The sequence below is a fragment of the Ascaphus truei genome, chromosome 12 (assembly GCF_040206685.1).
Source record: "Ascaphus truei isolate aAscTru1 chromosome 12, aAscTru1.hap1, whole genome shotgun sequence".
In the NCBI taxonomy this organism is placed as follows: domain Eukaryota; kingdom Metazoa; phylum Chordata; class Amphibia; order Anura; family Ascaphidae; genus Ascaphus; species Ascaphus truei.
Window position 1 is genome coordinate 29,650,597 of NC_134494.1, and position 27,201 is coordinate 29,677,797.

At 42.7% G+C, this 27,201-nt stretch overlaps 1 protein-coding gene across 14 annotated transcripts in view; it reads left to right on the forward strand.

Moving 5' to 3' along the window:
* Positions 1–26,831, forward strand: part of NAV2 (neuron navigator 2) — a 439,021-nt gene extending 412,190 nt beyond the window's left edge. For all 14 annotated transcript variants that reach the window (XM_075567188.1, XM_075567187.1, XM_075567181.1 and 11 more), the window contains 18 exons: positions 448–471; positions 624–698; positions 2,955–3,038; positions 3,770–3,881; positions 6,294–6,439; positions 7,875–8,047; positions 10,127–10,280; positions 11,157–11,316; positions 13,306–13,403; positions 14,039–14,134; positions 14,736–14,904; positions 17,883–18,118; positions 18,871–19,025; positions 19,138–19,209; positions 19,880–20,076; positions 21,183–21,301; positions 21,656–21,859; positions 22,309–26,831. In XM_075567188.1, coding sequence (XP_075423303.1) covers positions 448–471; positions 624–698; positions 2,955–3,038; positions 3,770–3,881; positions 6,294–6,439; positions 7,875–8,047; positions 10,127–10,280; positions 11,157–11,316; positions 13,306–13,403; positions 14,039–14,134; positions 14,736–14,904; positions 17,883–18,118; positions 18,871–19,025; positions 19,138–19,209; positions 19,880–20,076; positions 21,183–21,301; positions 21,656–21,859; positions 22,309–22,434 — 2,400 coding nt within the window. In that variant the 3' untranslated portion in view covers positions 22,435–26,831. The remainder of the gene's footprint in view (positions 1–447; positions 472–623; positions 699–2,954; positions 3,039–3,769; positions 3,882–6,293; positions 6,440–7,874; positions 8,048–10,126; positions 10,281–11,156; positions 11,317–13,305; positions 13,404–14,038; positions 14,135–14,735; positions 14,905–17,882; positions 18,119–18,870; positions 19,026–19,137; positions 19,210–19,879; positions 20,077–21,182; positions 21,302–21,655; positions 21,860–22,308) is intronic.
* The last annotated feature ends 370 nt before the right edge of the window (positions 26,832–27,201 follow it).

Sequence of the window (27,201 nt, forward strand, 5' to 3'; positions counted from 1 at the left end):
TTCATACCTCAGTGGGGCGGGTTATCTACCTTTTGCACCTACTTATCACCTTACCTGATCTCCCTCGCTACGCCGGATTAATGCCTCGGTGTGGGTACTTTTGTTCTCGGCTGTTTTTTAAGCGAGCGGCCGCGTTCATGCAGGAATGTTGGCAAGGAATGTCTCCTGTTTCAACAAGCGCGTTTCAAAGTCATTACTGGGGTGCTAGAGGTCTGAATTACTGGGTATTCTCCTTGCCAGAAAGTGACCTCATAGAGTGAAATAAAAAAATAAAAAAGCAGTCCAAATAAGGTAACTTAAACAATACCCCGAAGGTTTAAACTTGGCGCGTCTATTTTTAGAGAATGGTATAAGTGCTCTGCGAATTCACTGCTTTGGCTATTTTTAAACGATTGTTTGCATTTCATTAATGTGGATTTTTGCGCTCTTTTTTTTTTCCCCCCCCAGCCTGAAGAGAAGTGTCACTCCGAGGTTAGTGTCGGATCTTTGTTATTCACTTTTGTACATATACAACATTCAAAAACAATGCGTTCTTTCCTTAATATGAAGGGTGGGGGCGCAAAGAAAAATGATCATTAATATTTATTCTTGTTGTTTTTTTTTTGTTTTTTTAATCCATTTAGATTCGCAAGTTGAGAAGGGAGCTGGACGCCTCCCAGGAGAAGGTTTCGGCTCTGACTACTCAGCTTAGTGCCAATGTAAGTTGTATTTCTTCATGTAGATCTCCATCAGAATTCTCAAAGAATATTAAAGCTGCAACCCCTCCTCCGGGCTCTCCCCCCCTCCCCCCAAAAATGATTATAACATAAACTTTTGTTTATATTGTGCTGATCAATGTCTCGCCTGTTTACTATTTCACGGCATCAGCGGGTTACCGTGGTCACCTTTTTGTGGTTTTTAATGGGCGTGCATGACGGCAGCCATTGATTTCCCCTGGGAGACCCATTTTCAGTAAAGAATATCTCCAGAATGCAGCTAGAGAATGTAAAGACCGCTTTAGTAAATCGAGCAGCGGCGACGGGCGGGACTTCTGAAGGGGGACAGGAAAGCAAACCTTTAGCTTGCTGGAGGGGATTGCCTGAATATCTCGGCTGCCGGGGTGGATCAGACGGTGTTGGCCGGTGTGGTGCGCAGATATCGCAGAGGGTGCTTATGGAAACATGCTGCCCACAGTGCAGCTTTTAGAGCGACCTTTTTTCCCACAGATTTGGTCCTGTTTGTTTTCTTAGCTGCTGAATGTACGAGAGACACATCCTGGTTTTCATTGTCCCCTGTGTTTAGTTTTCTTTGCAAATGTTTGAGCAGCGATTTAGACCCGGCCGGCTGTGCACCGATGAACACCGTTTGGGGCGGATAATCCGGTGTTTTTTAAAATCTATTTCCTTAGAGCAGGGGTAGCCAACTCCAGTATGTATACACACACATAATCAGCATTTTCACATAGATCCCCCCCCCCCATCCCCGTCTGCAATGTGTTGGAATTGAAGTGAACCCAGTCCTCTTTGAACTCAAGACGATAGCCATGCTGATGGGACAGATCGGGCGGGCGTCTTTAACTACTTCTCACAGCTTTGTTGTAAACTACAGCAGGGTCTGATAGTAAAGGCTGCTGGTATCCAGAGGACTAGAAACAGACATGAGGGTAATTAGAACGTCAGTGTCTGCCTCCCCCGGTGCCTGAGGACAGTTCAGATGCTCCATGTGGTTCATTTACACTTTGCTTTACCCAACCCAGAGTATCTAACACCATTCTAATATGCATTGTATATATATTTTTCCTCAATTGTAGGGATTTGCATACTAGAGCAGTGGGTAAGGTAGATAAGCCTGTAAGCAGTGTTTTGGATGGATTTGGAGTGGGGACAGTCGGATAAAGGCAATGCCAACTAGGAGAGGAGGTAGCAGTAGTCGAGGCAGGACATGAGTAAATGAATATGTTGGGTGCCTCAGTGAGTGAGATAAGGCCGTATTATTGCAATATTTCATGGAGGTAGAGGTGGTACGACTTAGTGAGGGGCTCAATGTGAATGAGAGGGTGTGTGGTTAAAGATGACCCCTAGGCAGTGGGCTTCAGTGGCTTGTTAACAAACTTGTGTATTTACGGTGGGGGTGATCGTTGAAGAGATTAAAGATTAGTTAGGACTAATGGTTTAATTGCTAACACGTTAAATGCATAGTGTATGATTTCTTAAGACCAATGAAAAATAAAGACAGTTCTGCATATGAACGTTTTCGTTATTGAATAATATAGGCTTAGCTGAGAATTTCAACTTTGTGCAGCTCCCTGTCATGTTAAGCATATTGCGAAGGGGTGTTGTGCATTCCAGGCACATTACAGCTCCAGACAGCGTGCATCTTTATACCCCCGTCTTTGCCTGCAAGATTCCACACCACAATGTCAATGTAATGATTGAGTCTCTTAATATACACACCTCTCAGTGTATGAATAGAATAGGCTCCAGAGCGTTAAAAGGGTATTTCCACGTGAAACATATTTAGCCTACCTCACTGTATATAATATGAAGGCTCGCAGGCTTGCAATGATTTGGCCAAAGGGTTAAACTAAATGACCCCTTTTCAAGAGAATATGTAAGTATTTTACTGTGTATTTTTGTCATATTGGATGTAGCATTGGGCTTCTCTATCGCTTGTAGTATACATTTGCCACGCTCAATAGCTGTCCTTTTTGACACATATATACATATATATTTTGTGGGGGCTCAGGGGTTCCCAAAAAGAGCTTGCTGGGGTTCTGTGTGTTCTTTATAATATGAAGGGCATACCACCAATTTTAAGTGAGCATATGTACAGTGTTACCTGGCATGGTATCATCCATATTTCAGTGCTAGACAGTGAGATATTTCAAGGCTGATTCTGCGGTCACTGTGATATTTTTTTTATTGGGTTTCTCCCATGTCTGTTTGAAACCAACCAACCTGATGTCTTCATCCCAGGCTCATCTTGTGGCTGCCTTTGAACAAAGCCTTAGCAACATGACCATCAGACTGCAGAGCCTCACCATGTCTGCAGAGCAGAAGGTGCGTACAAGGAAAGCACCATCACAATGCATTACGGAAAACACATTTTACATATGTGAGCGTGGCGTTATCACTAGGGTTCCACAGCTGGTATCACTCATTGGATGTACCAGGTCTCCCAGCAGCCAGAAACATCCAATTCATGGGACAAATGTTACAGGCCAAACTACATTTGTGCTGGAGGGGTCTTACAAATTATTTAAAACAATACAGCCCCATCTAGCACTCAAGCCCATAGTAAAATAATTTTGTGAAGGGCGCCTTCCTAGTCCTCTTCCATTTTTTGTATACCCTTGTTGGGAAAGAATAATGTGTACCTGTTGGAATGATCTGTACAGAAATGATCAGGTCACACGAAGAAGAAACCTGTATGGCAGGGGTTCTCCGTCCTCAAGACACCCCCTGCCCCCCAACAGGTTAGGTTTTCAGGATCTCCCGGCTTCAGGTCAAAGACCAAGCCACCGATTGAGCCATCTGTGCTGAAGCAGGGATATCCTTAATACCTGACCTGTTGGTGGGGGGTCGGGTGGGGAGGGGCGGCTTGTTGACTGGAGCTGACCACCCCTGCTGTAAGAGTTTTAATGCTCTGTAGGCACTATTTTAAATCTATGAAGAGCTCTCTGATATAAGCTATGGCAACCCGCAACCAATTTCTGTCCCCAAACACATAATCCCGTCTTTGTACCGAACATTTCTCTGTTGCTGATCTCCTTGCATTCCTTTGGCTCCAGGACTCAGAGCTGAACGAGTTGCGGAAAACCATAGACCTTCTGAAGAAGCAAAATGCTGCGGCTCAGGCTGCCATAAACGGTGTGATCAACACACCTGAGCTCAGCTGTAAAGGTAACAGAAATATCCTATACTTAAGATAATTGCAGCTCTCATGGGGTCTGTCGTTCCTCTTGATAATTTCTGATGCAACCACGGAGAAAGTTGGGTGAATTTGCATCTTCTACGCTAAAAAGTTTATAAACCACTCGCGTGGAAAACTAGGTTGGCTTTTCCACTGAGCAACAGGTCAACTTTAATTATCACAAGAAGAATAGTCAGCAATTTCAGGGTCCTTAAGCCTGATCCATTCTGTAGAATGGTGCCACCTGGCTCTATGCTGATGACACACAGATTTACCTTTCTACCCCTGACCTTACACCTGCTGTACAGTCCAAAGTCTCTGAATGTCTCTCTGCTTTATCATCCTGGATGGCCCTCCACCGACTGAAACTTAACATGGCAAAGACGGAGCGCCTCATACTTACTCCCAAACCTGGCCCTACTGCACCCTTTTCCATTTCTCTTGGTAGCACTATCATACACCCAGTATCACAAGCACGCTGCCTAGGGGTCACATATGACTTCACCCTCACATTCTCCTCTCACGTTCACAATGTAGCTAAAACCTGTAGTTTTTTTCCGCTGTAACATTGCAAAGATACACCCTTTCCTCTATCCCTCTACTGCTAAACTCTAATGCAGGCCCTCATTCTCTCCCGTCTGGATTATTGTATCCTTCTACTGTCTGGTCTTCCTGCCTCTCACCTGTCTCCCGTACAATCTATTTTAAACGCTGCTGCTAAAATCGCTTTACTTTCGGCGTCTCTCCTGCTGAAATCCTTCTCCTGGCTTCCTATCTGTCAGGACGTATGGAACCCTCTGGGGTACCATGGAAACCCACAGGAGACAGGAGACCGGAATAAGTAAAACTAATAGGGTTTATTGTACACTAAAGTAAATAAGACAGGTAAAACAAAATGGAATCTGCAAAGTGTGCATGCAGATTTACAAAAGACAGGAGGCAAATAATAATAATAGGGGACAGTCAGTGTAAAAGGAATAGAAAACAAAAACAAGAAGGTAATGCTAAAGGAAATAAGGCAAACCAAAGTTAGCTGCAAGCATTGCAGTGCTACATGCAGGAGAAATGGTAGTAGTGGACACAAGATAATGGGGGACAGTAAGTGCAAAGGGAATACTAGACAAAAATAATAAGGTACCTGTGGATTTGCAGAAACTAGAAGCCAGATGAAAGGGAACAGGGAAAGCCGCAGCGCTTCGGAACAAAGGAAAACCTGACTGCTGACCTGTAAGGTTACGGTCCCACTACCTGCGCTGCACGCGCGCCTGCGAGGCTGGCGGTGCTTGCAGCCGAGTTCCCCAGTCTGCAGTGAGCTGCAGGGGAAAAGATGGGGGCGCGACCATGACGGCACCAGACAGGTTTGCCCTCATTTGGCTGAACCGCCGGGGGGTGTGGCCTAGCGCTCCGTCGCTAGTTCCCATCTCAATTTTCATGTGTACCTCAAAAACGCGCAGCGGGCCCGGCCCCATTGAGGGGCGGCTCTTGTCCCCGCAGCGCCTGCCATAGCGAGCGCTGCAGCAGCCAGCGTGGACCAAGCCTTAAACAGCAAGTTTAACAAGCAAAGAAACTAACAAACTGGGTGGGGTTTTATACCCAAACTAAGATGGCAGCTGACCTCATGGGCAGGTCTAGTTCTAACCAGCCCACAGTCAGAATCCAACTCCTTCTTGCGCCCCTACAGGTCTGCGAGGAGTACTGCGGCAGGGAATCATGACACTATCAAATCCTGTATTACACACACAATTTTTTTTTTTTTTTTTACTTTTAAGGCTATACACTCTTCTGCTCCTCCTTAAATCTCAGCCATAATTTTTCGCTATACACCGTCCTCACTCTTGCGTTCTGCTCAAAGATGTCTTCCTCTTTTGTATCTAATGCGCCTCTACCACCTAAAACCTTTCTAAACTCTCTGCCCCACACCTCTGGAATGCCCTTCCCCTTAATAACCGACTAGCACCTTCTCTATCCACCTTTAAGACCCAGAACACCCTCGTTCTATCTCTGTACGTTCTTCCTACTTACCACTTAGATTGTAAGCTCTTCGGAGCAGGGACTCCTTTTCCTAATGTCACTTTTATGCGCTCATTCCCATTATGTGTTGTATTATTGTGACGTGTATTACTGCTGTGAAGCGCTATATAAATAAAGATATACATACATGACTCACCAATGCATAGAAAACATATCCTCAATATCCAAGGTTATTGTATGTTGCAGCAATCCTGAGGGACCCTAAAAATTTTAACAAAGCATTGTTGGTGATGTGCTCTACTGTTATTTATTTTTTATTTTCTTTGTGTGCATAAATGTGAGCATATTTCCAACAGCTGTTGATAATGTAGTTCTTTTTGTGTTTTTGTTTTAACATATCCTGTATTTATTTCCCATTGGCCCTCATGAAGGAAACGGGACGTCCCAGTCAGCCGATCTGCGGATCCGAAGGCAGCACTCCTCGGACAGCGTGTCCAGTATTAACAGCGCCACCAGTCATTCCAGCGTTGGCAGCAATGTAGATAGCGATTCCAAAAAGAAGAAGAGGAAAAATTGGGTAGGGGCACTTCACTGATTGGTGGTGCATTGTCTTACAACAAGGAAAAGCACACGGGACTCACATCTACCACCCCATCACTGATTACATTCTTTCCATTACACATCTAATTTTAAAGTACCCATTTCACAGACTGAACCCATAGTAAATTTGCAGATAACAGAACAAGCGTGGATTAAATACAGAAGCGACTTGTTGGTATGGCATGTCTAGATGTTGGTTTGACAAATCCACCAGTAATTTGATTATATGATTTGATCAGTGCATTGGAATAGTTTTAGTGTAATGTCTAGGAAATGAAATATATACATTGTACAGTCTATTTATAAATAGCCGCTGTCTTTAGTAATTCTGTTTTCTCTCTGTATTGTTATACCTTATACACAAGGTCCCATGTGGTGGAGGAAAGGTACTGGGCACAAGTCAGATTTCATTTTCTCAAGAGCTTTTGCCTTAGAGTATAGTGGATCTCTCACCCAATGATATACATTTTTTTTATTCTCCCTGTATGATAGATAGCAGTGTCTTATGCCTTTACCACGCAGAACCTTGCAATTAGTACTTTGCTTAGCAGGAACATTGTATTGAGTAGATTTATTTGTGAAGGCTGTATTTGCTGGACTGTTAATGTGCAGGAGTATGTGCCCACATATACATACAAACACAAGGACAGCCCTATATGCACATTGTTTCGCTTGATTAACTACGATGGTTGTTTTTCTTCCTCTTGCATCCTTCCGTACATAGGAGAGACATGGGTGTATCGGTTTGATCATTATATTACCATACTATCTTTTCCACGCCTGTTCTCAAAAGTGATGGCGCGTCTATGTTCTAGTCTTTGAGGTCATGAGATGGAATGAAGTATAAGTTCCTGATAGTTTTTGTGTTCCGTTTGCTGCACCCGCGTTTAGTGCTTATTTGTTTGCCATACCCCCTAGATGATGCCCACGTTCGGAGAGGTTAGTTAGTGTATCTGGTTTATTGCTCACGTTTTGTCGTGTAAACCCTCTGTTGCTTAGGTAGCCTTTTTTTTTTTTTCCGGTCACTTGCTTTATCTGTTAAAACGTGTCTTTTTTTTATTTTTTTTTCCCCCATTCCATTTTGCTTACACTTCCTCTGGCAGGTCAATGAGGTAAGGAACTTACCAATCAGTCATGTTACAATAACCCATCATTATCCATCACAGCTCATCCAATACCATCCATAACGGACTGCATCTCCACCCACATGCTTGCCATACATGAATTCATCTACTGCCTTGCTGTGTTGAGGTGCTCGGGGTAAACTTGCATTTTGTTGTTGTTGGCACCAGGCACACAACAGAGATCTGCTCTTTCACCTCATCGCTCTAGCTTTGGCTGTGTATTTTTGGTCCCCTCGCTCTTCTCGGCAGATGTCGCACGTTTTGTTTTTAATGTATCTTCTGTTTCAGCTGAGGAGCTCCTTCAAACAGGCTTTTGGCAAAAAGAAGTCCCCCAAATCGGCTTCTTCTCATTCTGATATCGAGGAAATGACAGACTCTTCCCTCCCGTCTTCACCAAAGTTACCACACAATGGCTCTGCACTGTCCACGCCACTGATGAGGAATTCTCACTCCAGCTCTTTGTAAGTGAAGACCGGTTATGGACACAGTCCAGACAAGTGCTGATATGCAATGTTTCCGTCTGCCTATCCTGAAAACGGGCCACTTTTAACTACTTCACTACACACTTGACGACTTCCACAAACCTAGAAGTAGTCCGTTTAAAGAGTTGTGACCAAAAACATAGATTTTTTTTTGTTCTCTCAAGTGATTGCAGCTGATGTCTTCCATTGCCACTTCATTGTGTCCCATTAACCTTCTTCAAACACCAAGAGAGATCCCATTATTTTGGGGAAATGCTGTAATGTTACTTAAAGGAGCATATGATCCTGAAAAAAATAAGTGGGAAGCAGGCGGGTCTCCGGAGCTGAATCGTGTTCATTTCGAATCCGGGGATCCCCCGCTTCCAGAGATACCTCTGCAGGGGGTGTCGGTAGCAGCTCTGCAGGTTTAAATGTCCCGGTCACACAAGCCAGTAGGAAGCTGCAAGGGATGACATCACGGATTCGTATTGGCCTGCATAAGGCTGCGCTTATAGTACTGGCTTTGCGTCTGCTTACGTCAGCCGCAGCTATTGCGATTCCTACACTCTGGTGCAGGAGACCAAAGGAGGGCGACAGGGGGCGTGGTGGAGGCGTGGCCGTGAGCTGTTCGCCCTCATTGGCTGAACCACTCACGTGCCGCTGACGTCACGCTGCCGCTGGAAATCTCAAAATCTTTTGGCTACAGAGATTTTGGTAGTTGTGACGTCACACGTCGCTGTTGTGCTGACCCTATGACATCAGACCTTGCTATGTGATTCCATTAACAGCTTGCCACTTGAGTGTTTTTGGAAGAATGGATCAGTGAAGCCAGCTAATACTGAGCAGTTTCACCCCTACAATGCCACTTCTTCAAACTTCGCATTCTGATATCTACTGTGCGATTCTTTCTCTTAGACCGTGCAAGCAATAACGTGATATTTATATAGCAAGAAGAGGTCATCATTTTTAATACCAGCAGATAGAGTTTCAGTCCAAGTCTTGACAGCGTGGTTTCTTTGGTCTTGGCAAAAGATTACAGCTCTCTGCATATTTGTGGATGCACAGAGATGGAATTAACCCTCTCAGAGGTCCAGTCAACCTTTGCTTTACCATCCGAGATAGACCTCTGCTAATGAAGGGGTAAAAAAAATCTGCTCTCTTCATGCCAACATTTGGCGTATAAATCACGGAACCGACATAACAATTTCAGTCTATTTTAATTCTTACAATATTGTTTTATATATTTTATTGTGCAACAGGCAAATAAACCGACGCAAGTTAGGAGTACTGTTTAGTAATACTTTCCAGATGGACACATTCCTGAGTCCTGTAAAGTGTTAGTTTATCGTATCTGAAAATCTTTTTCTCTCTTTTTTTTAATGATTTTAAACCACTGTCAGACACGGAACGAATTTTGAAATGAATACCACTTGGTTAGATATATAGTTTTTAATTTGAGTTTTTAGTACCTGGCTTCGATTTTGCCATCTAGAATAGAACATTGCCATGGCTGTGAGAAGGAACGCAGTGCTGGTGTTGTATTGCAGTTTAAACCATTTCTTGGACGTGATTTGTAGAAGTTGCGCTCCAGGCATCTTACAACCTTGCACCTCATGGAGAAATGATTCACTTGTCTGTAATTGCAGGAACCAATCTGATAACTCAATACTACAGCTCTCCCTGCACGTCACAGGGAAACATGTCTTATTTGTCATTGGTCCTGTAATTTGTTTTTGTACATTTTATGAAACCAACAAAGATTTATGTAGATGTTTTTTTTTATGAGCTTAGATGATAAACTCTTCAAAGCAGGAATGTATTATCCACATTTTATGCACACTTCTAGTATACAAATCAGCAGTGTTTGTATGATCATACCCTGTGTTATTAACTTTCTGAACACGAACATCACCAAGTCCCCTGTGCATGACACACAACATAACCGTACAATTTCAACACATGCTCAGATAGGCCTGGCGTTCTTCTTGACAAAGTCATTCAGAACGACTAGGAAGTATTTTCCGTTTTCTCTTCTAGAAGGCATCCCTGCTCATTGCATCTTTTTGTTTCTCCTTTTAGTGTTTCTGAGTGCACCGAGAACGAGACTGAAAGCGTTTTGCAGCTGCGCAATGAACTGAGAGACAAGGAAATGAAGCTGACCGACATCCGACTGGAAGCGCTCAGCTCGGCGCATCAGCTGGACCAACTCCGAGAGTCCATGAACAGAATGCAGGTAACGAAGGAATAGACAGCATTGTAACATCACATAGGAAATGGGGTCGGGTCAATAGTTGACAGTCTTTACCTTATTGAAGTCTACCTTCCCTGCTTGCCCTACTCATGCAGTCATGCGCTGCCTCCCTCGGACTCACTCCTCACGCCCCGGCGATCCAGTGCGACGTCTGGGAGCAGGGAGGCAGTGAGGAGGGAGTGGGGACGGAGGGAGTGGGGAGTGAGCAGGAAGAGAGGAGAGAGTGAGTGAGCAGGATGGGAGGAGAGAGTGAGTGAGCAGGAAGGGAGGAGAGAGTGAGTGAGCAGGAAGGGAGGAGAGAGAGAGTGAGCAGGAAGGGAGAGAGAGTGAGAGAGGAGGGAGTAACTGAGTGAGCTGGAACCAGGAGGAGGTGCTCACCCGGCTATCTGCAAGGCTGTGCGAAATGGAAAGAATGTATAAATGTGTGTTTATAAAAACGAGACACTACATAATCACAGAGAGATAAACCGCTCTAATACAATACAAACAGTGTCATTAAAATATAACGGTCATATTTCATCATACTGTGTGCTAAACCAGCAAAGAAAAATAATCTACAAGGACTGTTAATGAGGATATACTCCTCCACAGTGCCATTTATTGCAGCACTTTTAGGAAAGTTCTGTCCCTTTTGAGCCATTGTGATGAAACCCAATAGATGAAAATGTGCACTTCACTAATCCACTTAAACTTGCACTAAATGGATTTCAGGCCGTAGCCAAATACAATAAATCAACATAGTAATAAAAAATATCCCCCGGAAAAATGTATCTCCCGCAACCATTGCGCAGCGCCTGCCGGAGGTGGAAGCTGTCTTACTGTTGTACATTGATAACAGGGTTTATCATTTTTGTGTAGAGTGAGATTGAAAAGCTGAAGGCTGAGAACGATTGCCTGAAGGCTGAAACCCATGGAAGGTGCAGCAGGACGCAGTCACAAATCTCCATCTCTTCCTCACCAAGGCAATCCATGGGACTGTCACAGCACAGTGTCAGTCTCACAGAGTCCTCGAGCCTTGGCAAGTATCATAGGAAAGAAAATTCTACGCTGTCAACGTATCTGGTAGCATTAAATTGTATTTTTGCCCCCATCGCTGAAAGGGTGCTAAAGCTGCAGACTAAGCAATATCCTACATGTATACTGGAAAAATGCACAACCTCCGTGCTATACCCCACACTTGCCAAATATATGTGAATAGTGTATAAATTAAAAAGTGACCTGTATAATATGTGATACAATTGTTACCAAAATACAATAATATTAAAAAAAAAAAGCTCAAAAAGGAGTGTGCCAGAGCCTGTTTCAGAAGAGGAAGGGGATTTGACCTTGTAAATGGTTGCTATAGAAACAGAAAATGCTTTTTACATTATTATACATTAAAAATGTCATAGTTGTTTTATTTGCTTTTTTTAATTGCAACAAGTATTTTCTCATAGTACAGAACTGATTTATTTTAAAAAAAACACATGTAGGATATTCGAAAAGATGGTTCTCCTTGGCGCTGGTCTTTAGACGTTGATGCTCAGTGCAATATGGTTAATAAAAAAGACAAAAATGGTGCATAGTATATACCGTGATAATATTACAATATTAACTATATACACCAGTATTCCAGTAATTTAGTGGGATAATATATATTGAGTCTATTAGTCTTGAGTCTTGAAGATTCACCTCGTCACTATATAGTAGTATCACTATATATCACCTTTATGTGGCTATGTCTCCACGTGAGGGTATATTAAGAGAACTTTGAAGTGAACATATTTGCATATGTCATTTATAACGTAAGAAGCATTTTTTGTTTCTATAGCAATCATTTACAAAGTCACATCCCCTTCCTCTTCTGAAACAGGCTCTGGCACACCCCTTTTTGAGCCCTGCCCTCTCTCTAGCAGTGCACCAAATGTATCTAGTCACACGATCTTACCCACAGAACTTTGCATATTTGGGTCTCTTCTCCTGCACTAACAGCCATTTGGTGAACCCGAGCCAAATATTCACCGATCAATCACAGGAGAACGGATCGATCGGCAACGTAGCTAATTACTTATCATTGTGTGGATTGTATTGATGCACATGTTAATGGGGAAATAATAAAATGTAAAAAACAAAACTCCTGGTCATATGAATGGGTGTTGGATCGTGCTAAAGTTTAGCACCCTTTAGTGAACATGGACCTTTGTATCATAAACCCAAAACAAGAAGATACAATGGTTCCCTGTTTCTCTGTAATTCCCTTTTATGTTGCAATTATACTACAATTTTGTTCGTTCCATTATATGCGTAGCTTATTATACACCTCTGCCTAACTTTCAAGCCATATCATTATGTTTCATTTGAAGCTATGGTATGGTCAGAGGTACTACAGGAAAACTATTGTATTTTCCAGCGCCATTAAATCTATTTATACTGGCTAGGTAATACCTTTCACTCAGAATTGTTAAACGCGATTGATAATTAGAAAACTTTATTGAAACATTCCTAGTTGTTGTTATTTTTTCTATTGGCCTCCAGTTCCACATTTTTTACTGTGCTCTCAGTTTTCATTTTTCCATATATATATACAGATGTATGCTCATCTGCATGTCTTAGGCAGGTCTGCAACCCCGCCTTTCACCATTATCATACAGCACTTCCACTGCAGCAAGGGATTCCGGGAAATGACATGCAAATGAGCACACACACATATATATATATATATATATATATATATATATATATATATATATATATATATATATATATATATATATATATACAGTAACTGCGGACCACCATGAATCTCTGTAATGGAAATGGTTACATTCCCTATTGTATTTATTTAAAGAGAGTAGTGGGGTTACGGTGTCACACATTCCAGTGGAGTCTGGCTCTTACAGGGTAACTCGTACATCCTTCCATATTCTCCTCCCCACCTCACCCCTTCCATCCCCCCTCCCCCCACAAATTTCCCTGCTGTGAAGCGTACGCTCTGAGCTGCAGATCCTGACACATGTTACCTTTGCAGACATGCTGCTGGACGATGCTGGTGATGGGACCATGCGGAAGGAAGGCCGGCTCGTCCGGATAGTCGTCAGCTTCCTAGAGGAAACGAAGTGGAGGGAGGTGGGTTGACAATCTGCCTTGTACCTCCTGTGTAACAGCGGTGGGAAATCATAGGGCACTTCACGGCACATTTCCGAAGCAGTTCTGCCATTTTGCTGCTGCCATGGCCGTGAAACAGCTGTAGTCAAACAGAACTGCCGCGTGTGGCCCTGTAAATGTGGCCCTCACCTGGGAATGCAGTGCAAAGAGCCGGGGGAACAACCTCAATATTGCACAAGGATATCACCGCGGGTGAACAGTGGGAAGAACATTCCAAGAATAGGCATGTGAACAATGGCTGGTAACCTTCCAGCGACCTCTAGAGATTGTAAACTCGTCTAGGAAAGGCCTCTCCTTCACTGTGCTTTCAGTAGTACTGCTATATCATGCTATCTTTATCTCGGATTTTGCTACAGTGACATATATTTGGGCCTTGTAAGAAAACTACAATTGACCATTTTTTTTTTCATTGAGCAGTCAGGGTGTGGACATGCTGTAATCCACAGTCCTTTAAATAACCACGGTTCCGCATTACCATGTTGACGATTGGTTTCACAGTAGACTATCTGCTTTAGCTAATAAGACCAACATGGTGTTGGATAAAGGAGTATATGAATGTGCCTTTACACTGCATGGCTGTTGTTTTCTCTCTTTAGGATTGCAGACCACGCCTATTCCTGATCGGGTGCATTGGTGTTAGTGGCAAGACCAAATGGGATGTGCTGGATGGTGTTGTGAAAAGATTGTTTAAGGTAAATATGCAGATCTCCCAAGATGCACATACAGAGTTATCTGCAGATCTGCTACATGTAAAGATATATACAGTATATATTTTTTTACAGTGCAATTAAAAAAGCAATTAATGTGCTTATTTGATTTATTATTATTTTTTTAACATGGGGTTGAAGCAGGGGGTCTCCAGAGCTGAACCCCATTAATTTCAACTACGGGGACCCCCTGGTTCCCGAGATACAGACCTCCAAAGGGGGTGCCGGTATCTCGGCAAAGTTTTAAATCCGCTGGTCACGTGGACCAATAGGAAGCCTCACCGGATGACGTCGCGGCTTCCTATTGGCCCGCAGGGCGCGAGTGCTTTCAAACGCGGCCATTACATGATCCCTGCTAGCCAAGTGGAGCAGCTACCGTCCCCCCCTACGGAGGTAAGTGTCTCCGGAAGCAGGGGGTCCCCGAAGCTGAAATGAATGGGGTTCAGCTTCAGAGACCCCCTGCTTCAATCCTATATATATAAAAAAAAAAAACGCTTGGATTGTCTCTTTTAACAACGTCTTCGGTTATAATGCTACAATGCACCAATAAATAACATTTACAAGTAGAATTTGTTCTGTTTCGTAGGAATACATTGTACACGTTGATCCCGTGACGCAGCTGGGTTTGAATACAGACAGTGTTCTTGGTTACAGTATTGGTGAAATAAAACGCAGCAACAATGCCGCGAGTCCCGAGCTGCTGCCCTGTGGGTATCTCGTGGGGGAAAACAACACCATTTCTGTCTCTGTCAAAGGTAACTGGGGTATTGGATTTATAGGGGCAGCAGTGAAGCGTATTATTATGTAGTGTAGACAGGAAAAGCACACTGCAAATGAAGTGAAATGTCCTTTGTGCTTAATTGTGCATACGTTTCCTTACTAAAGAGCTTTTAATTTCTTATGTTGAATTGAGTTAAAAAGAGTTTTTCACGGTTACAGAAGAGCGTTATCTGCACTTTCATATGTGAAGCTGCCGTTGGATCTAAACAGCATTTTATAAAATGACTGTCGCTTTTTATTTTATCTAGATCTCTTACTTAATCTTGGAAATAGTTTTTTTTTCCCCTCTCAGCTTTCTGTAAATACATGCAGATAAACTATTTGGTCCTGCTTTGATTATATATGTATGTACATGCAGACCTGGATTACGCATTAGGTACAATGATACAGTACCCATGGCCTACGAAAAAGTTTTAGACCCCCAAAAAATCTCAGATGAACTGTGTTCTGCGACCTATAAGGTTTTTCCCTGTTCTGATGGTGCTATCTCTCCTCACTGCAATGTTGCAACAATGTATCTTGTGGCTTCCCAGCCTGTTGCTGTTGGCAACCCCCCTCTGCTCATATTTGACTTGGTTTGCCTATCCTCTCCCTGATAGTTGGTACACCCCATGACTTGTTACTGCTTGTACAGGAAAGCATGCTTTCTTTTCCAACCAGCAGCCATAGTGAGTTGATATATCTTCACTGTTTTCCCAGAACAATCATTCTTTTTTTTACCTTCTCCCCCACAAATGTTGCCTGCAAGTTATTTTATACGTGTGCATTTAAAGGACATACTTGAAAACGAGAGGTAACTCTCAATGTATTTCTTCCTGGTAAAACATTTTATAAAATAAATATAAGGAGACGAGTTTAGCTACCTGATCCTACTCACTTGCCACAATAAGCCTGGGCCAGAATAACTTGACTTAAATAGCTTTACAAAACCTTTTTATTATAATAATACATCTACAAATGTTGACGTGTATATATACAATTGTGTGAAAAAGAAAGTACACCCTCTTTGAATTCTATGGTTTTACATATCAGGACATACTGTAATAACAATCATCTGTTCCTTAGCAGGTTTTAAAATTAGGTAAATACAACCTCAGATGACATATTACACCGTGAACAGAAGGGGGTGTAATCAGGCGCTCCTAATGAACATGTGACAAATTGAATACCATGAAAATAATTTAAAAAATATAATAAAAGTGAACTCTTCTAATATTATCACATATAAAATTAAATAACAACCAAGTCTTCACAATGTAGCATAAACCACCACGAATAGTGAATAGAGTTAAATGTGATAAAAAATAGATGGCAGCTACAAGAATAAACCCTCTATAGGTCTGTGCCAGATCTATACGAATCTTCTGTGTCTTCCAGTTGAGGGGAGCGCAATTGGTCCACAGCGTATGTGAATAAAAAATACAGAAATATATAGTGCAATATTGTATGACTAAATGTCCTGTCTAGTGGAAAAGTGCTTGCTACACAGTCACAGATTACTAGATGTCAGATGGCATGTTGGAGACACTTCTCTCTAAAGCTGGAGTGATGATAAACAGCGTGTAGAGATATCGAAGTCTGTATCTTATATCTGTACGCCCCACAGGTTCTTTCACTCAGTACAGCATATATGTGGAAAGGGGAGATTGACATAACATAGTGTGGTATGGTCGGTCACTCGATAGTAGGCAATAGGAGTTTAACAATTTTCCACTCGCATGTATAAGGATTTGGAACAGCAGTATAGAGACACTTCTCTCTATTAGGGATGGAGTAATGCTGAACAGTGGTGTAAAAGTATGGAGACACTTCTCTTTCTATTGAGTGCGATGTAGTTTGCAGGTGTGTAATCACGATGCCACCATGGCTAGTTCAGTCAGGGATGTGTGCCCCGTAGATGTAAAACAAAACAAACCCACAATGGTATAGTGTATCAAATTATCTATTAGATGATAGTAGATAAACATGTATATACACTCACATTGTAAAGTACAATACCGGGCATGGTACGAAATCACGTAGCTAACACAGGATACTCAGCGTCTCGATACACGGCGTGCGCCTCCGTATCAGACTCCTACGTCACTTCCAGGGACGACTCGTCTTTGGGCGGAGCTGAGCAGGGGGTTCACTATCACCGCAGCGCTGATCAATCTGTAGCTGTGAGGAAACTGGATTCTATGCGTTTCACTGGTTAGCTTTGTCAGGAAGTAGCGCAACAGCATAGCAGAATAGTACCATGTACAGGCATACCCCGGTTTAAGTACACTCACTTTAAGTACACTCGCGAGTAAGGACATATCGCCCAATAGGCAAACGGCAGCTCACGCATGCGCCTGTCAGCACGTCCTGAACAGCAATTCTGGCTCCCAACTTGTACCGAAGCTGTGCGCAAGCGGGGAGACTAGGGAGCCTGTTACACATGTGTTATTTACATCAGTTATGCACGTATATGATGATTGCCGTACAGTACATGCATCAATAAGTGGAAAAAAATTAGTGCTTCACTTTAAGTACATTTCCGCTTTACATACATGCTCCGGTCCCATTGCGTACGTTAATGCGGGGTATGCCTGTAGTGTGTTGGATATCTAAATTAATTGGCTATATGTGTGTGTATGTATGTGTATATATATATGTGTATATATATATATAAAATATATATTCATTAATAGAGAGAGAGAGCTCCTTTGGGGCAGGTATGTCCTATGGCAGCTACATGTCATGGGACATAATTGACAGAAGACGTTCAACAGGATAATGTAGCAACCTCCCCAATTATCATGTTTTTTTTATTTGTACCTTACCTATACCAGGCCGGTACTCCAAGCTCTTCCCTGATCCCCTGATCTCCTTCATGTCCCCCGACCTCCAGGTTATCCACTTTAAAAATAAATTAAAAAAAAACACGACAAACAAGGCCGCTAATCATGTCCCGTTCCTTTTATTTCAGGACTTTCTGAGAACAGTTTGGACTGCCTGGTATTTGAGAGTCTTATCCCGAAGCCTATATTGCAGCGATACGTCTCCCTCTTAATGGAACACAGGCGGATTATCTTGTCCGGCCCAAGCGGGACAGGGAAGACCTACTTGGCGAATCGCCTTTCTGAGTACATGGTGCTACGTGACGGGAGGGAGCTAACCGATGGAATCATTGCTACCTTCAATGTAGACCACAAGTCCAGCAAGGTAAAAAAAAAATCTAGGTTAGATGGGACACCCAAGGGAATCAGTCATTCATTCGAGGCTCATGAACATTTACTATTAAATGGCGATGATGTAATACCATAATTTTTCTTCCCAGGTTTTTTAAATGCTGCATTAATGGCATACAGTTTGCATCGGTGTAACTTTGTAACACACTGGACAATATAATGTTGTAACTTTAGATCACACATTCATTAGACCTTCCAGTAACAACTAGAACGCTCCTTTTAATGCATCTAAACCTTGTGTTACAGACACTGTTTCCACAACATTAATAGTTCATTAATGGCAGGGGGTCTGAGAGCTAAACGGTGTTGATTTGAGCTCCATGGACACCCTGCTTCCTGATATAATTACCGCCGTAGCTGCTGCTGGTAGGAGCTCCGGCTGGGCGATCAATATGGCGGTTTAACATTTCTGCGGGCCAATAGGAACCCGCAATGTCATCCCTTGTGGCTTCCAAATGGCCCACGTGGCTTGGGAAACGCAAACTGCGCAGAGATACCGGCAGCGCTTACGGAAGTAAGTATCTCGGTCAGCAGGGGGGGGTCGCCGGAGCTGAAATCAAAGCGGTTCAAATATGGAGACGGCCCTGTTTCAATCCTATATAAAAATACAAACGCACACGACGCGTCGCCAGGACTTCTCTTTCCCATTGTTTTGCGGGCCCCTAGGGCAGCTATGGGGTTAAGCATTACAGCAGTTTAACAGGGTTTCCATGTTGTGCTTTCCAGGAGCTTCGGCAGTACCTCTCCAACCTCGCCGATCAGTGCAATAGTGAGAATAACGCGGTGGACATGCCTCTCGTCATCATTTTAGACAACTTGCACCATGTCAGCTCCCTGGGAGAGATCTTCAATGGGCTTCTCAACTGCAAATATCACAAATGGTATTCAAGCTTTATGACTTTGATTTTGGCAAGTGTTGGGTTTTGTTTAATGATGGCAGAAGTGACATGTTCGCCCAACCCCCCTCCCCCCCCCTTTTTTTTTCCACCGTAGCCCGTACATCATCGGAACCATGAACCAGGCCACCTCGTCCACGCCAAACCTCCAACTCCATCATAATTTCAGGTACATTGAATTCTAAAGGCTTTACAGATCCTCTAATGTCTCATTAGATAATGGCCTAGCTTTCATGAGTTGCGAAAGAGACATTGACACTCCCAAAACATTTTTGATTCGGGATCTGACCCGCCATTTACCAGTGGAGGGCACTAGAGAGCTATGTATTGTGTGATAGCCAAAAGGTTAAGGGCCATAGTTACATAAGACATGCTCTGCCTCTGGAAGACACCTTGAATGGGTCATCAGGTGTCTTCCATTGCCGGAAGGCATCTTATGTCATGGCACGACTAGTAAATATGGGCCTCTCGGTCAGTAGGTTATGCCTTAAACATTTGTTTTTTTTTTACACTTGTAGTTGTGAGTAACAAATAGCGTGGTACAAAAGGGCGATTGATATAATCAAATGATGGAACAAATGTTACATCAATTTAGCAAGAATAGCACACCTATTACAGCAAGCAAATAGCTGAATATAGGTCCTCACTGGTTAAATGATTTAAGTGGTTCAGTTCAATTCATCGAACTACTGATTGAGCCACCTGTTCTCATGTGAGAATGTCTCTAAAACCTGGAGTGTTGGGGATCTTTGGGCACTGGAGTTGGCAACCTCTGTTGTAGACAATCAATTTGATGGTGTTACCGAAATACCACCTCTTATCCTCGGTTCGTCTTTTAGATGGGTGCTGTGTGCTAACCACACTGAGCCAGTGAAGGGCTTCCTTGGTCGCTACCTCAGAAGAAAGCTCATTGAAACAGAAATCAGCTGCAGAACAAGAAATTCAGAGCTGGTTAAAATCATAGACTGGATACCCAAGGTGTGGCAACATCTCAACAAATTCCTGGAAGCTCACAGCTCCTCCGATGTGACAATCGGTGAGAATGTTGCACTATCTCTATCATTTGATGGTATAGGAATTGATAATGAATGGGAATTAATTCTGTAAAACATTTTCAGTTGTATTAACGTCTCCGTCAGTTGCTGCAGTGTGACAAGGTGCTGCAGAACCATCTCTGCTGTGTATAGATGTGTCCCTGTATTAAAAAGATGGGATTCGTGGTTATAAATGATATCAAGTATTGTTGGTGGTTATGTATTTTTACATTCTGCAGAATTAATTATGGATTTTCTTTCTGTGTGGTTTCACATCACAAGAATGCACCTAATTATTCCTGTTCAGTTCTATATGACCTAACTCACGGGTGCGCAAACTGGGGGGAGAGACATTTTCTGGGGGTGGGCACGGCACTTTCAAAGGCCCAGAGCTCATTCCAACAGTTACATTAAATGCTGGGGGTGCGATCGAGGCCTCTTTAAGTCCCCTACCTTCTCGGGACACGTCGCCATGGCAACGTGGCGTCAAATTATGCGGAGGTCACATAATGTTGTGACGTCCAAAAATGCTGGGGTGAAGGTGAGGGGGTGCGAGCGTGGGGGGGAAGGGGGAGAGCAGGCATGGGGGCGCAGACAGACAAAAATGTTTGCGTACCCCTGACCCAAGAAAAGGTTGTATCCATAGTGCCACTCCAAGTATATACAGTATTGAAGTTGCAAAGACATAAACATTCATTTTTCCCTCGCCTACTCCCGAATTGTTAATGTGTGTTTGTTTCTTACTTTCTAACAAAAGAATAACTGCACAGCAAGAGTATATATGAGTATATACTTTAATAAGTTCTATATTTGTATGTATATTGCTAGATATGTAGATAATGACATGACCAGTACTAAAAGTAAAGAGTTTTCTTTAGAGAAAGATGATGTTTTTAGACTTGGCTTTTAAGCGGTCTTCCAGACGTCTCTATGAAACGGGCACCATTCTAGTGGAATCATTTAGAATTGGAAACTATTTTCATGCTTTCTTTTGGATAAGTGAGAAGCCAACATATTTATGTATACAGAATTCGGCCATCTTTTCCTTAAGCAATGTGCTAGTTGTGTTGCTCTACATCTAATGATCTCCGGGTTATCGTTGTTACAGGACCTCGTTTGTTCCTCTCCTGCCCAATAGACGTAGACGGTTCAAGAGTCTGGTTTACCGATTTGTGGAACTATTCCATCATCCCCTACCTTCTGGAGGCGGTGAGAGAGGGACTGCAGGTGAGACTCTTATAACAATCTGATTTGAAACACAACCACAAATAGCAACAGGTATTAGAAAACGTATTCACAGGTGTAGCATAGCTATCTCAATGCAGTTTCAATGAAGTGAAAGTATTCGGCCATGCAACACTTTCTCACCCATTTATGAATGACCGTTTCACTCTTTAAATGCCCAGGGTAGTTGATCAGCCGAATTCTAAAGCGCACAAAGGTTACCATCTCGCAGCGCCTTTCACTAAATTGTTACGTCAATTTGTCTACAAAATAGGGAGTGTTTGCTAACTGTGCTGTATACTCCTAGTAAAGCCCGCGGTCACTGTGGCTTATCAATTCCTTGTTCCTCTGCATTAGTTATATGGCAGAAGAGCTCCCTGGGAAGATCCTGCCAAATGGGTGATGGACACCTATCCGTGGACGGCCGTTCCACAGCAACACGAATGGACCCCTCTGCTGCAGCTGCGGCCTGAAGATGTTGGCTTCGATGGATACTCTGTGCCAAGGGAAGGAACATCCAGTAAACCGGTCCCACCCAGTGATGTGGAAGGTGATCCTTTGGTAAGAACACCATTGAAATCCTTGTTGGAAGTTGTACAATGTGTATTTTTTTGTTGGTTTTCAAGACCTAATGTCATATTCCCGGTAAGGACGTATCGTGCTGCATTGTATAACATTGCAAAGTGTTCCTATTACACTCCAGCCCCAAACATCAGATTTGGCCCTCTCTTTCCATTCAAGCGGCCTTTACAAATGCAAAGGTTATCCAACCAGAAGTTCTGCCAAAGAACCGCAAATACAAATCTCACTTGCGAGCACATTTACATGTTTCTGACAGGTCTGCAAACCAGGCCAGGAATTCTGGGTAATGACATGCAAATGAGCACACCGTGTCACCTTTTGCTTCGTGTCCATTTTAACACTATAAGCTCATGCGTATTACGCAATGGCCCAGTGACTCTTGCACCCATGTATGTGTGTACGATTTCACTTGCCACTGTCTCTTGCAGATGAATATGTTGATGAGGCTGCAGGAGGCAGCGAACTATTCAAGTCCGCAGAGTTATGACAGCGACTCGAACAGCAACAGCCATCACGACGACATCCTGGATTCATCCCTGGAGTCGGCGTTGTGATCCCGCACTGAAAGCCAAGAGATGCTTCCTCTTCCTCCTTCCCCAGAATATACAGCTTGGCTTATGAGAACTTGTAGTTGAGAAAGGAGCTGGTTTCCAGCTGCGGTGCTGGCAACTGCCAGAATAAGACACTTTATTAGAGTTTTTATTCAGTGTGGGTGCAGGCCACCCTATGAACAATTTTGTTTTTGTTTGACAATGTGTAAGAATACGAACTGCACTACTACTTTCTTATATTTAGTTGCCAATGGCTCTCATGCCTGGAACACTGAAGATGTTTTTAGTTTATATATATATATATATATATATATATATATATATATATATATATATATTATATAATATATATATATATATATATATATATATATATATATATGAAACAAATAGAATTGTGCCATGCACTGTCCAGAAGGAAAGTAGAAAGTACACTTGCCTATGCTGCTTTTAACCAAACACACACGGGGTGCTGGACACACCAGCTTCACGCAGTAACCTCAGCTGCAGATAGTAATGGTGCTATGCTGCTTGCCTTGCTCATGGTGTTTAACTCTGGTGCTGGTGGGATATGCAGCGTGTTGCAGAGCAATGCCTTATGTGCCCCTCTGACACCCAAGGAGTTAATGGGCATGCTGCTGAAACAGGGACACCTTACCAGTTGCACTCTTTGAAGTGCAAGAGCCAGGCTTTACATGTTCATCTTTAACAATAATCGGCATTAATATGGTCTAAGTTGCTGTGTAAGTGACACCGAACATAACCAGCTTTTGATCAATCAAATACCAGTAAATGCCCTTTAACCTGTAATTATGAATTCTACTTCCGCTGTACAGGTACAAAAGCCCTGCCGCACAAACAAACACATTGGCCCGTATTGAACCAGCTGTGTTATTCCATACGACGCCTTACAGGTCATTCAAGATTATGGTCCAGGAGGTTTCTTCTGGAATAACACCGCTTTGTAAATATGTCCCATTGGGTTCTAGGCATTCCAGTCCTCTATTGGGCAGAAGCGTTTCTTCACCACTGCTAAGCAAAGGGTGATGGGCTTTGAACATGGGCCATACTGCAGGGATGCTGTGATTCTGGTTGTCTATTTTCCCTCCTTAAATGCACGTGGACAATGTCGGGGTTTTGGCTTGACACTTGTGTTGGGGAACAACATCACCACCTCATAAAGAATTGCAATGAAGCAACCTCTCTCCGTGTCTGCAGCTGTATCTCAGGTAAGACTTGAGACCCAGCATCATCATGCAAGCCTTAATCTATCCTCTTTTGGTGCTTGAAGCAATGCCTTACTTGTTTTGTACAAATATTACATTATTTTTAGGTTGTGTTTTTTTTTTTTCAGTACAGGGCTAAAAAGTAATGTTATTGATACAGTTACCAGAGTTATATGAATGTTCCTAATGTATATTTGATTTTATTTCGTGTAAAGAAAAGGAGGGGAATTAGATAACCATTAGGTTCAGTTCCATCTTGCAGCTAATTTCACTGGACAATTCCTTATAGCAGGGGATCCCCACTCCAGTCCTCAAGACCTCCCCCCCCTCCCCCACAACAGGTCAGGTTTTCAGGATATCTCTGCTTCAGCACAGGCCGCTCAATCAGTGGCTCAGTCAAAGACTGAGCCACCTGTGCTGAAGCAGGCTCTTCGACTGAGCCACTGATCGAGCCATCTGAAGCAGGGATATCCTTACAAACTGACCAGCTTGGGGTTCTTGAGGACTGGAGTTCAGATCCCTTGCATTACACCTTGCAAAATAATTCAAAAAAGGACACTCCCAACAATGACACCTATGTAGCTGATTTCTCTTGTGTATATATATATTTGGACACTTTTTTTTTTTTGTATTGTTGCTGTTTTTAATATTTGCAATGACAGAATCAAATCATGACTGTTTTTTTTGAAGCATATTGTATAATACCTCACATTTACTGTCTGGTTAAAATGGCTGTAACTTTCCAATAAATCGTTCAACAGGCACGGGGTCTGTGGCCAAAAAAAAGATCCTCATTAAAGATTGCTATACAATCCCGGGGCAGAAAACACAGCTGCACTGAAATATTTCAGCCCTAAAGCTCTCTTGATGGTTAATGGGTCTTTAGATTGTATTTGTACGTGAGCACAGCAAGTGCTTAAAACAAGAGGTTAATTCAATCCTAAATCATGTTCACTACTTCTACCTTATCCAATCAAAGGTCAGATGTCAACAACAGGAGTAACTATAACGGCAAACACTGTTATGTGTATGTATATATGGTGCATTTTCTTTCTACGAATGAATACATCCAAAGTTTAATGACAAAAGTTGTGTGTTAGCAGTTGGTGTGACCAGCTCAAAAAAAAAAATCGCAGTTACTGAGATAATGATGTGACAAAACCTTTCTTTTAGACCACAAAAAAAAACAAATGATTCTGCTTCCCAGCACTGACTTTTGCTACTGTGAACTTGGCTGGAAATGATGGCTGTTTTCAGATCGTTGGCAATTTCCACAGCTTAAAGATACTCTATATTTCTAGGTTTTTTTGGATTATGTATGGTAGATCACCAATCTCTTGTCTGTACCGTTGATGGGTGTTAGAAGTGTCCATTCCACACTCACGGGTTTGTGCTACTTAACACTTACCCGAACACTTCAGTGTCACACATGAGTGCGCAGGGTTGCCTGTACGCGCAGTTCATTGGCTGTCAGAGGGAGGGCGGAAGCGTAGGTTCTCGCCTCGTACACGCCTCCAAAGTTCATCTTAAACATGCAACTACCGATGCTCAAAGGAGGCTCATTGGATGCCAGCATGTCAATCGGAAGAAGATGAGGGCACCACAGACTTTTTTTTCCTTGTTATATTTTTATTTAGCCAACCATTGGACTGAACACAGCAGCCTTTGTCAAGGTCAGTGGTGGCCTACTCTTCTCTCGAGTGTCGGATTTAGTTTTTTGGTGACGCCTTGTCATGTCAACTCGTTTTTAAAAGGGGCAGTTCCTCCCGCGTGTTACGTTTCTTCCCAGTACTGTACAGTAGGGTGTCTGTTGTTAATGCTCTCATATTTTTTTTATTCCCCCCCCCCCCCTGCTCATTCATTGTGAGATTGGTGCGTTCAACCGCTTTAAAAAAAAAAGAACCTACATTAATTTGGTTACCAAGTCAATTTTATTTCGTGACTATAGATCTCAAAGAGCCTTATTTGAGAAGATTAAAGATCAGACCCTTTAATGTCTGCATGGAAAACCGCTCTGTGGAAAAAGTAAGAATAACCCGCAGGCGTTGCCATGTGAAGACTAATACAGGCGTGGGGCATTTTTAAATAAAAATGTAAATTAAAAGTTTTGTTATTTTTTTAAATGAGGTTGGTAATCTGTTTTAAAGGGCATCAAATAGAGCTCACTCTCGAAATAGGCTATTTGGGGGGAGGGGGGGGTACCCACCTTTTTAAGCATGCAAGATTTCACCATCACTCAGGTATGTGCCATTTAGCGCATCCTGTAAGAAGTAACGAGTGTTAATAAATGTTTGCGGTTACAAACAAAAGGTTGGCTATGAATAGTATCATTACTGAGCAAGGTGCTGTTCTTGTGTTCCCCAGAGGGTGGTGCTCCCCCTTTCTCCTTCCACTTGCCATCTTGTCCAACCTGTGGTCCCACCCATACCTCAACTTGGAACCAGATTCTATGCAACATTTAGGTTGTCAATAGTTGCCTCTTCGGAAATAACATGATCCGGAAAAGCATTGAGAGAAGGAACTGGATGGCGCGCTCCCTTCCCCCCGTTCTGTAAATGTTGGGGGGTATTTTTTGCCTATGCCTCAATACAAAGGTTGGTGTATTGAATCTTGACGGTTTATACATTTGTTTTGGTGGACATCGTACAGGAGGTTGATGTTTGCTCTTACATTGGAAGAGTTTATTACGAGATGTACATTTTTCTCATTGTAACATAGACCTGTAAATATTTGATTCAACTGCTGCATTTTGATGACCTTTTCTAGTCATTTTTTTAAAACAAAGAATTAGGAATTGAGTATTTTGTGTACGGTATGTTTCCACCTTTTGTTATTCCTGATGTATTTTCTTTGTTATTATATGAATTAGTGCAGGGGTGGCCACCTCCCAGATCTCAAGGGCCACCAAGAGGACAGATTTTCAGGATATCCCTGCTTCAGCACAGGCGGCTCAGTCATTATGACTGAGCCACTGATTTAGCCACCTGTGCTGAAGCAGGGATATCCTGAAAATCTGACCTGTTGGTGGCCCTTGAGATCTGGAGTTGCCCCCCCCCCTGAATTGGTGCATGATCAGATCATGTCATGCCCAATGTCATGGAGAACGAAAACTGATGATTGTAACCAGTCTTAAATTATTCATGATGAAATAAAATTGATGCTTATTTATTCAGATTCGTATTGATTTTGTTTTTATTTTTGCTTATCTTCCATCTTTGAGTGACTGTACATTATAGAAACCGCAAATACATTGTGCTTTGTCACACGGCTGCGCAGTATGTGTCCTGGTGGTTGAGGAAGGCCCATAATGGGATTAAACGTTGCCTACAACACAGGTAGGAAGCAGGAGACCAAATAAGTAGGAGCATGGGCGTGCAAGATCAAAGGAAAAGGCAGGTGCTCAACAGTATTGCAGTTTGCATACCCTGTATGCTCAGACATGAGCAAACAACCTCCAGCAGCATTACTGGTGAATAGATTGGCCCTTAATGTTGTAATCCCACATTGCCAGCCAGTTGAATTTCTTAGGGGCCACTGAATGGGG